Source organism: Benincasa hispida, chromosome 10 (assembly GCF_027475165.1).
Source record: "Benincasa hispida cultivar pf3 chromosome 10, pf3_genome.v1.1, whole genome shotgun sequence".
NCBI lineage: Eukaryota > Viridiplantae > Streptophyta > Magnoliopsida > Cucurbitales > Cucurbitaceae > Benincasa > Benincasa hispida.
This window is the reverse complement of record NC_143487.1, coordinates 24240818-24252606: the sequence shown is the minus strand read 5'-3', so window position 1 is coordinate 24252606 and position 11789 is coordinate 24240818. Positions and strand designations below refer to the sequence as shown.

Below are 11789 nucleotides of genomic sequence, written 5' to 3'. Positions count from 1 at the left end.
ATAATGCGTCCAGCATCTGCATCGGCCTTTGTAGACTGCACACCATCATTGCATCCTTCTTAACCTTCTAATTGTCTTTCTCTAATATTTTTTTTCAAATTTCAGATCTCCATTTTAGATTTCTTAAGAAAATAACCTGACAACCCAACTCAATCGAACCAAGGATTTGATTGGATTGTAGACCTTGTTTGAGTCATTCGAGTTGATCCAAAAAAAATGACTGTTTTTAAATATAGAAAAATAAATCAAAATATTTACAAGATATAGCAAAATTTTAGAACTATCAATGATAGACATTGATAGACATTAATGTCTATCAATATCACTGATAGTATATATCAGTGTCTATTACCGTCTATCATTGATAGTTTTAAATTTTTGCTATATTTTATAAATATTTTTAATAGTTTCACCATTTGAAATAATTTTCCTAAAACAAATACTGATTATTAAAAATAATACATTGATGAAAACTCAGATATAAAAATGTAAAATTATAAAGTCTATGAAAAATGGAAACTCCACTTAAAACTTTAAAGGTAAAAATGTGACATTTTGAAAATTATAAAATAAATGAAAACTAAGCTTAAAAGAATAGAACATTTTGAAATCTAATGTCCAATGGATTTGTTTTTCATTCCTGGGAGTCACAGTTACCATTCTCAGCTTAATTAAATAAATCATTATTAAAATAAATTAAGAATGAATGGAGTTTCCAGAGTGTGGAGTTCCAAGTTCTTGTCATCCCAACGCAGGCTGTGATCTGCAAATGGCCTTCTTTGGAATGATATATATGAATGAATTTGATGACCATGACACCCATTCAGCTTATTCCCAAAAAAAAAAACTTTAAAAACACTGAATTTTGAACATTCAAGTGGCGGGATCAGAACAAACCCAAGATTTGCTTAACCACCGGATAAAAAGAATGTTTCGACGTGATCAATTCAGTCTTGGCCATTTCAAAACAATCAACAAATATCCACTTCAGTTCAATCAATCCTGATAAACAACCCAGCTACTTCCAGGTACTACCTTAACTCTCCTCTTTTTCATTTCCCTTCTCATTCTTTGAGCCTCCTCATGCCTCCCTACACTTGCATACATTTTAGCCAACAGCACGTAATTGGCAGCATTTTCAGGCTCTATTTCAAACAAAGCCTTCCCTGCAATCTCCGCCAGCTCTAAGTCTCCATAAATTCGACAAGCCCCAAGAAGAGCCCCCCAAGCTTTAGCCGTCGCCCTTACTGGCATCTCACGAATAATGCCATATGCCTCGTATAATCTCCCTGCTCTGCTCAATACATCTACTAAACAAGAATAATGGTCACTGTTTGCTTGTAGACCATAATCTCTCTGCATACGACTAAAATAATCCAATGCTTCATCAGCTAACCCCACATGACTACAAGCCTTCAACACCCCTATAAATGTAATCTCATCGGGCTGCACTTTTCCCAATTCCATTTGTTGAAAGATGTTTAAAGCAGTTCTGGCTTCCCCATGAAGAGCGTGTGCTGATATTAAACTGCTCCATGCAACTACATCTCTTTCCGTCATATTATCGAACACATTGTGTGCATAAGAGAGACATCCACATCGTCCATAGGCCTCCACAAGGCCACAGCTTAACTGGGGATTACAACCCATATCACTTCTCATGGCAAAACCATGAATTTGTTTAATCAAGTCCAAAGACGCAACTCCAACACTTGTAGGTAACAAAGCAAGAAGGGTAATTAAATTAGGCTTCAACCCGTATTGTTGCATTTGCCGATAGAAAGCAATGGCCTTGAATCCATCTTCGAGTTTCGACAACCCTGCAATTATAGGATTGAAGGATGAAGTATTTGGTGGCACATCGATAGCTTCAAACAACCGCAAAGCATCAAATAACATGTTTGAGTGCGCGTAGAGTGATAACATGGCATTCCATACGACGACAGATCTATGGGGAATTTCATCGAACAGCTTACGTGCAAGTGAAATGGACAAGGATTTTCCATACATGTCAACTAGGGCGCAGGCAACAAATGGGCTTGAAAGCAGGGATGATTTAACAGAGTGGGCATGGATGGCGGTGCCCAAATAGGATCGTCGGATGGCGGTACAGGACTTGAGAACGAGAGAGAAGACGTGGGCGTCTAAATCAAGGGCTAGTGAGGTTTGCATGTGGTGGAAAAGGGAAAGAGCCTGCTCGTGGTTGCCATGGTTGGCATAAAAGCTCAATTGCTTAGTGTAAGAAAGCAACCGCAGATAGTTTGAGCCCATCTATTTCTGCTCCGCAAAGACAAAATCTTCTGCTTTCATAGGGAAACAAATCATAGCTCTGAATGTCTGAACAATTTGATTTGTCCTTATAAAGTATTCGTTGCATTGATACGTACATTTTAACTCAAAAAGATCAAATTCATTATTTCAACCACTGACTCGTTTCAATTTTCTGTTTAAGAAAAGGGTAAATACAAAAAAGACGAAAACAAATTAACATAAGATTCTATACAACCTTCTGTGGGGAAAATGGATATAGACAGTAAATTCAAATTGAGAAAGACATCCCCAAAAAGGGACTAAGAATTTAATCTAAAAAAGGGACTAAGAATTTAATATAGAGTGCATTAAAACAATTTTTTCTTAGAAATATGTAGAAGTAAAATTTCACCTCGGCCATCAATAGGTTTAGTCAGAGTACTTATAACACAACCTAAATAAACCTCACTTATTGGTATCTAAGCAATTCTTTTACGAACTTCTCTCCGATATCAGCAAACCATTACCCATTAATATGTTAGGTTCCTCTTCCCTACGTCAAACAATCCAACACAGAAAAACAAAGAAGAACAGAGTAATATGGTAGCAATGTATTTGTTTATAAACGTAATCAAAAGGTCCTTCGACAATACAAACGAAATAGCAAGATAATACTCCCAAAACTAATAGACATTCATTCCTAAAGAAGAAAAGATGATTAGCCAAAGAAGAAAAATAAACCAGCATATTTGAGAGAGCTGGTGATCCTCTCTTGCAAAAGTCATTCTCAGCCTTTACCAAAATATTCCCTGCTTTCCTCACTCCCCATGCTGTCCTTTTTATAACGATTTGTGGTCCCTAACTAATTTCCTCTCCTTCTACCACATTTGTTTGCTGAGAATTTCCTTTTTTCCCCACCTCTTATATTTGTAGATAATTTGAGGTTTAACAATATTGCCTCTCTCGAAATGCACCTTGTCCTCAAGGTGGAATTGGGGGAATTGTTGATTCATTAGGTGGACTGCTTCCCATGTAGCTTCATTCTCAAATAGGCCCTTCCACTTCACGAGCCATTCATTAGTGGCTAGCTCCCCGTTCCATCACACTCCTAGGACTGTTTCAGGTGTTATTTGCAGCTCAAAGTCTACTATTAAAGTTAGAGGATGACGTTGAATCTGATTGGCTTGACCCAACTTCTTCTTTAGTTGAGATATGTGGAATACATTGTGGATCGCGGCTTCGAGAGGTAGAGCCAGTTTATATGGCACTTCCCCAACCCTTTCGATGATCCAATAAGGTTCATAGAATCTAGGTGACAATTTTTTTACTTCTCTTCCTCGCTAGTGATCGTTGTCTATAGAGGCGCAACTTTAAATAAACTTCATCACCGATTTCAAAGCCCAACTCTCTTCTATGTTTATCTGTCTGCTTCTTCATATGATTTTAGGCCAACACCAATTTTTCTTTTAAGGCATTAAGAGCCAAGTCTCTTTCTTTCAGCTGCTGCTCGACCGTATTGTTGGTGGTTTTCCTGTCTCCATATGAAATCAGAGTTGGGGGTGGTCTTCCATAAACAGCCTAATAAGGGGTGGTCTTAATTGATTTGTGCAATGTGGTGTTATACCATAATTCAGCCCATGCGATCCATTTGTTCCATTTAGTAGGTTATTCATTGCAGAAGCACCTAAGGTAAGATTCTAAACAACGGTTGACCCTCTCCATTTGATCGTTTGTCTAAGGGTGAAAGGTTGTGCTTCTCTTCAACTGAGTGCCCATGGATAAGAACATCTCCCTCCAAAAATTACTTAAGAAAATCTTATCCCAGTCTGTTAGGATAGATATTGGGACTCCGTGGTGTCGGACCACCTCTTAGATAAACACTTTTACTATCTGTTTTGCTGTAAATGGATGTTTGAGGGTGATGAAATGGGTGATGACGGGCAGAAATGTACGTTATTATAAGCCTTTTATTTAAAATTATGAGGGCTGTTAAGTAGAATATGCGCCGATTATACTAAGAATTCATGAGAAAACGAGCTTGCGCCGATCGGCATTAAGAATCTCGGCTAACCCACTATTATGCGTTATTTTGCATCCAATTGTCTATTTTTGTAGCTAACGCAGGAATCGATCGCATGCGCAGAAGCTAGGCTATCGCGAAGATGATCGCATACGTCCCTCGTATGGGTGTTGCACTATCGAGCGCAGGGAGATTGTGGCTACAAAATAATAACCATAATAAAAGGGCGATCGCAAGGTTGGTGGAATGCAGGCATGAACGCATACATTGGGATTATAAACAAGATGATGTTGACATTTCATCTACCACGCCGCGAGTGGCAGAGATTCAGAAAAGGACCATCGCACCGCGAGTATCAGATTCAGAGTAGGTCTATAAATGCTGTCGGCGATTAAACTCTATAAATAGAAGCCTTAGAGCACAATTTCAAGTCGTCTAGGTTTCTGCCTTAGGGCAGATCCTTGTGATCCAGACTAAAGCGTGAGAAGATAGTCTTGAGAGTTCTTCATCCCCTCAACCATTTCGAGTGACGACCGGAGCCTCTGCCAGAGCTAGATCTCGAGAAAGACTACTCCACCGCTCATCCATGGCACCACCGGCAGCCTTGACATACATCTAATGGAAGCAAGATATTGCTTCCATCTGGCCCTCCATTTCTCTTCTATCTTTGTATTGTATTACATTGTGGCTTAAGAGATTAATACATTTTGTGATCAATGCATTTCTATATTTTCCTTCGATTCCATTTCCATCTACATTTACTTAGCATCCTTTACTTTCATTGCACTACTAAGTAAGACTGCTAGAGTATCGCATACTTAATCATGCGGCATAGACATAAAGCATGTAGCAAACCACCGAGAGGTATACGTTGCGCGAGTGTTGTAAGAAAATCCTATTTGCCTAGTGTGAAGCTGTAGCAACGCTTGTCTATAAGCGAACGCAATGCGTTATTTTGTAGCTAACGCAGGAATCGATCGCATACGCAGAAGCCAGGCTATCGCGAAGACAATCGCATACGGTGATCGCATACATCCATCGTATGAGTGTTGCGACTATCGAGCAAATGCGGTCATCGCAGGAAGATTGTGGCTATAGAATAATAACTATAATAGAAGGGGCGATCGCAAGGTTGGTGGAATGCAGGCATGAACGCATACATTAGGATTATCAACAAAATGATGTTGACATTTCACTTACTACGTTGCGAGTGGCAGAGATTCAGAAAAGGACCATCGCGCTGCGAGTGTCAAATCTAGAGCAGGTCCATAAATGTTGTCGGCGATCAAGCTCTATAAATAGAAGTCTTAGAGCACAATTTCAAATCATCCAGGTTTCTGCCTTAGGGCAGATCCTGGTGATCCAGACCAAAGCGTGAGAAGATAGTCTTGAGAGTTTTTCATCCCCTCAACCATTCTGAGTGACAACCGGAGCCTCTGCCAGAGCTAGATCTCGAGAGAGACTACTCCATAGCTCATACATGGCACCATCGGCAGCCTTGACACACATCTGATGGAAGCAAGATATTGCTTCCATCTGGCCCTCCATTTCTCTTCTATCTTTGTATTGTATTACATTGTGGCTTGAGAGATTAATACATTATGTGATCAATGCATTTCTATATTTTCCTTCGATTCCATCTCCATCTTCATTTACTTAGCATCCTTTACTTTCATTGCACTACTAAGTAAGACTGCTAGAGTATCGCATACTTAATCATGTGGCATAGACATAAAGCATATAGTAAACCACCGAGAGGTATAAGTTGCGCAAGTGTTGTAAGAAAATCCTATTTGCCTAGTGTGAAGTTGTAGCAACGCTTGTCTATAAGCGGACACAATGCGTTATTTTATAGCTAACGCAGGAATCGATCGCATGCATGGAAGCCAGGCTATCGCGAAGACAATCGCATGCGGCGATCGCATACATCCGTCGTATGAGTGTTGCGGCTATCGAGCGAATGCGGTCATCACAGGGAGATTGTGGCTACAGAATAATAACCATAATAGAAGGGCGATCGCAAGGTTGGTGGAATGCAGGCATGAACGCATACATTGGGATTATCAACAAGATGATGTTGACATTTCACTTACCACGCCGCAAGTGGCAGAGATTCAGAAAAAGACCATCGCGTCGGGAGTGTCAGATTCAGAGCAGGTCCATAAATGTTGTCGGCGATGAAGCTCTATAAATAGAAGCCTTAGAGCACAATTTCAAATCGTCCAGGTTTCTGCCTTAGGGCAGATCCTTGTGATCCAGACCAAAGCGTGAGAAGATAGTCTTGAGAGTTCTTCATCCATTCAACGATTCCGAGTGACGATTAGAGCCTCCGCCAGAGCTAAATCAAGAGAGAGACTACTCCACCGCTCATCCATGACACCACCGGCGGCCTTGACACACATCTGATGGAAGCAAGATATTGCTTCCATCTGGCCCTCCATTTCTCTTCTATCTTTATATTGTATTACATTGTGGCTTAAGAGATTAATACATTTTGTGATCAATACATTTCTATATTTTCCTTCGATTCCATCTCCATCTTCATTTATTTAGCATCCTTTATTTTCATTGCACTACGAAGTAAGACTTCTAGAGTATCGCATACTTAATAATGCAGCATAGATATAAAGCATGTAGTAAACCACCGAGAGGTGTGCGTTGCGCAAGTGTTGTGAGAAAGCCCTATTTGCCTAGTGTGAAGCTGTTGCAACGCTTTTCTATAAGCGGACGCAATGCTTGTCTATAAGTAGAATCAGCAGCGACCAACTGCCCGAGAGGGTAAGTAGTTGAACGCATTAAGCAAAGTAAACAAGTGTTCCTAGAGATAGGAATAATCTTACGTCAACCATGTTTTATGTGATTACCTTGTCTTATGAGCGCATCATTCAGGCGTACTTGGGAGAGTAGTCTAAAAACCAAATCTAGACTCGGAAGAGCAGATTGGATCGCATAAGCAAAAATGGGAACTTAGGAATAAGCTCCGTTTGCTATTACAGAGCATATGCACCCTTTAAGTAGGATATGGTGGTATGCGGTCATCTTGTTTATGTGTGAGAGCACGTGGGCGGGAATAGAGACTTAGAAATAAGGCCTCTCGACACTATCGCATATACATCGCATGCGTCTTCGTCAAGTGTGTATAGCATGATCACATAGCTTGCATTGGTTGGGGTTACCCCTTGCAATCAAGCTTAGTGTTGTAGTGAAATCATCCCCGCCATTTTATCTATTTTCCCATGCATTTTATTACACGTTAACAGTTTCCGTGTCTCTGCCTCTTACAGTCATACTTCTACTGCTTAATCTGTTAATTAGGAGTAGGAGTAGTGAATAACTCATAATCTTCAATATTCTTTTATTCTTCGCTGCAAACACTTAACTTCATAACATTTAGCTACAAGTCCCTAAGTTCGACCTCGGATCACCTGAAAAACTTTCGATCTTATTATACTTGGCGAGAGCGCAAGAAAATTTGTGGCAGGAACGCATGGTCATTGCATACATTCTTAGACGCATATTGCATATCTGGCACATGACCAGCAAAGCATGGAGAACGCATGATAACGCATATTTATTTACTCCATTTTCCAAGTTATCAATGGGCATACTGACTTAATCGATTAATCATCACCATGATGGAATCATATCCTCCTATCTTAGGTAAGCCTTCCACAAAGTCCATAGTCCATTCCTCCACAATCAAGCTTGGAATGGGAAAGGGTTGCAATAGTTCTACTAGGGACAAGGACTCGGTCTTGTTTCTCTGACAAATTTCGCATCCTTCAACATATTTTTTTACATCCATCTTCATTCCTTGCCAAAATAATTCTCCATTCATCCTTTTATACGTCCCTAGGAACCCTGAATGGCCTCCCAACACAAAATCATTGGAACGTATGCAACAAAGATGAGATCAAAGTGGATTTTCGAGAGAGAACTAACCTGTCTTTATAGAGTAATCTGTCGTGCCACTTATACTTAGGCTTCCCATAAAGATCCTCCTTCAGGACAGTTATTATCTTTTGGAGCTCTTCATCTTCTTTCACCTCATTCAGCACAACCTCGATATCTACCAGTGTGGGAGCTGTCAATACACAAAATTCAACTGAATTGGGGACTTGAGACAAGGGATCAGCTGCTTTTTTTTGTAATCCCGGTTGATATAGTATCTCAAAGTCGTATCCTAGTAGTTTTGTTAACCACTTTTGGAATTATGGCTGGACTTTACGTTGTTCGATTAGGAATTTAAAAGCCTTTTGATCAGATATCACTGTAAACTTATTCCCCAGCAAGTAATGCCTCCACTTTTGCACTGCTTGACACTAGCCATCAACTCTTTCTCATATATGGACTTGGCTTGGGCTCTCGATGATAGCTTTTGACTGAAGTACGTGATAGGTTTGGATTCTTGAGATAAAACAGCACCTAACCCAAACCTTGAAGCATCTATTTCTATAATAAAAGGCTTTGAGAAATTTGGAAGAGCCAAAATAGGGGTTGTCACCATGGCTTGTTTCAATTGTTCAAATGCTTGTGAGGCCTTCTCATCCCAAATGAAGGCGTTCTTTTGGAAGAGTCATGTTAGAAGTGCTGCAATACTTCTTTAACCCCTCACAAATCTTCTATAATAGCCGATGAGTCCCAAGAAACCTCGAAGCTCCGTCGCATTCTTCGATTGGGGCCATGCTCTCATGATCTTAACTTTGTCATCATCCATTTCCACTCCCTATGCCAAAATCCAGTGGCCTAGATATTGTATTCTGGTTTGGCAAAATGTACACTTCCTTTTGTTGGCATACAACTTATTATCTCGTAGGATGTTAAAAACCACTCCTAAATGTGTTTCATGCATTGAGATGTCGGGGTTGTAGACCAAAATATGGTCAAAAAATACTAAAATGGATCGACGAAGGAATGGCCAAAATACCCGATTCATTAAAGATTGAAGGGTGGCAGGGGCATTTGTCAACCCAAAAGGCATCACCAAGAACTCATAATGCCCCTTGTGAGTTTCTTGATGTCTCCCTGATACATTTGAATCTGATGGTAGCCCAATCTTAAATCCAGCTTGGAATATACCAATGTTCCATGTAATTTTTCCAAGAGCTCCTCTATTACTAGAATGGGGAACTTGTCTAACACTGTGGCCTGGTTCAGCTTTCGATAATCAACACAAAATCTCCACCCTCCATCTTTTTTCTTCACTAACAAGACCAGACTCAAGTACGGACTATGGCTTGGTTGAATAATCCCTGCTTGCAGCATCTCTTCAACCAGCTTTTCAATCTCTTCCTTCTAGCTATGGCCATACTTGTATGGTCTAATGTTGATGGGTTTTTTATTTGCACAGGTCATAGATGGTTCACCGCTCTTCTTGGATGTAGGGTTCAAGGGGATTCAAACACATCTTCATTTTATTCTAATAAGGCTTGGATCATGATTGGAAGTTTGTCTCCACTGCCCTGACTATATCATCATCCTCTAGCGCCTCTTCTTCAAACTCAAAATTCTGAAATTCAATTAAGAATCCTTGGTCCTCTTCCTTCCACATTTTAGCCAATGCCCTGAATGACACTTCTGACTTAAGTGAGGGATCCCCACGTTATGACCTGTGAGTTACCTGCCAAGAAGGACATGGTTAGTGAAGGCTAGTGTACTCCCATAAAACCTGTCGTGCATAACCACGACATTTCTAAAACCAAATCCATTTGCCCAATGGCAAGGAAGTCAGCCTTCATGGTAAGCTTGGGAAACTTCAACTTCAGCGCCCTACATACTCCTTCCCCTTGTATTGTCGTGCCATTGTCGATCACCACAGTAAAGATTTTTTTTTTCTTGACTACTGGAAGTTCTAGATCTCGCACTATTTTTTGGTGAATGAAGTTGTGGATCGCTCCACAATCTATCAAGATTATGACTTTAACTTCATCGTCCCTATAGTAGACAATCCAAACATGGCCCTCAGGGCAGTTTTTGCCTTCTCCTCAACCTCGATGGCCTTCATTTCTGGATGCTTCTCTTTTCCGTTTTCCTCCAAAATCGGTAATGAAAAACATGAGTTCACGATTTTCTTTTATTAGACATCTATGTCCCGACACGTATTTCTCGTTACATCTAAAGCATAGGCCCTTGTCAAGTCGATCACGAAACTCACTATCTGATAAACACTTCATTAGGGCATCTCTTTTCACGTAGTTGCCTTTCACTAGTATAATGATGTGTTTTGTAGCTTGGACATCTTGTAGCTTACCGCTTTTTCTTTCCGAAGTCGAGCCCTCCTTCATTTGGGCTTCCTATTTTCTCAGCCCAACTACTCCCAAGTCTGTAACCTTAGGGTCATGTTCCGATCACTCACCCTCCAATGTCATTGGTTGTTTGCTAATCACCTCTACCCTCAAAGCCAACTCCAACCCATTGATGAATGCATCTTTGAGAACGTCCTCTGCTAAGTCAGGGAGAGGAGTAGTCAGTGTATGCTCCACGCCCAAGCTACCTTCTTCGGTAGGTCTGAAACATAATGATTGCCTTTCGATTGTGACTCCAACAAAATCAAATAACTCATGAATCTCGAATCTCGAAGTAATGTTCCACCTTATACACTCATGACTTTGGGTTTTCACTTGCGATAATAGGGATTTCCAACCTCTTTCTTATATTTGCACCAAGTCCTCCCATTTCGATTTGTGGTGTTCAATTTGACTCTTCTCAAACGAGAGGCATCTGAAGTCCATGATTCTTCAACCTTTCGAATGGAGTTGCTCTCCCTCATCTCACTATCAGCATCTCCTTCATTTTAGAAATCTCCTTCTCATTCTTCTCCTTTCTTTCTTCCATCTACTTCTGAGCCAAAGCTCTCGTTCGTCCCAAGATGAAGCAAACTCTAATACCATTTTGTTAGGGTTCAATTAAGATGAAAAACAAAGGAGTAATATGGCAGCAACACGTAATTAATAAACGCATCCACAAGGTCCTTCAACAATACAAACAAAATGGCAAGATAATACTCCCAAAACTAACAGAAATTCATCCCTAAAGAAGCAAATAAGGAAAATAAACCAACATATTTAAGAAAGTTGATAACAAGAGATATGTAAAGAACAAGTCCAATTATGCCTATTCCTAAATGGAATGGTTGGATGTGGGCATCCCTATGTCAACATAATATCTATTTAATGAACCCTTCTCATAATTTTAATGTATAAAAACGTAGCCCTATTCATCTAGCTCAATATGGAATGAACTTCTAATCATGGAGTCAACATGATCGTCAAATTATAGATTAAAATATTCTCTGCTTTCCTCACTCCATTTATATGTAAATTTGAGGTTTAACATAATACAACACCAACATTATTTGATTTTAATTTAGAGCTATGCCTCCAGGAGTGGTCTTAATCGCCTACTGGAAGTATGTACCCCTTCATCTAATTTCAACTGCACCTTTTTTTCTTTTTTGTTTGAAGAGTTGGCTTGTCCATGTCAATCCTTGCAAAGCCACAAAGGAAAGTGATGCCCATAA

The 11789-nt window shown here is 40.0% G+C and overlaps 1 protein-coding gene across 1 annotated transcript; it reads right to left on the bottom strand.

Annotated features, from left to right (window-relative positions):
• Positions 1-667: 667 nt before the first annotated feature.
• On the bottom strand, positions 668-2965 carry LOC120088667 (Tetratricopeptide repeat (TPR)-like superfamily protein). The gene has a single exon (XM_039046082.2). It carries the CDS (start codon positions 2269-2271, stop codon positions 997-999), a length of 1275 nt encoding a protein of 424 aa, XP_038902010.1. The 5' UTR covers positions 2272-2965; the 3' UTR covers positions 668-996.
• Between the last annotated feature and the right edge of the window lie 8824 nt (positions 2966-11789).

Coding starts and splice junctions, on each gene's coding strand:
- LOC120088667 (XM_039046082.2), bottom strand. CDS start 2,271: ATGGGCTCAAACTATCTGCGGTTGCTTTCTTACACTAAGCAATTGAGC.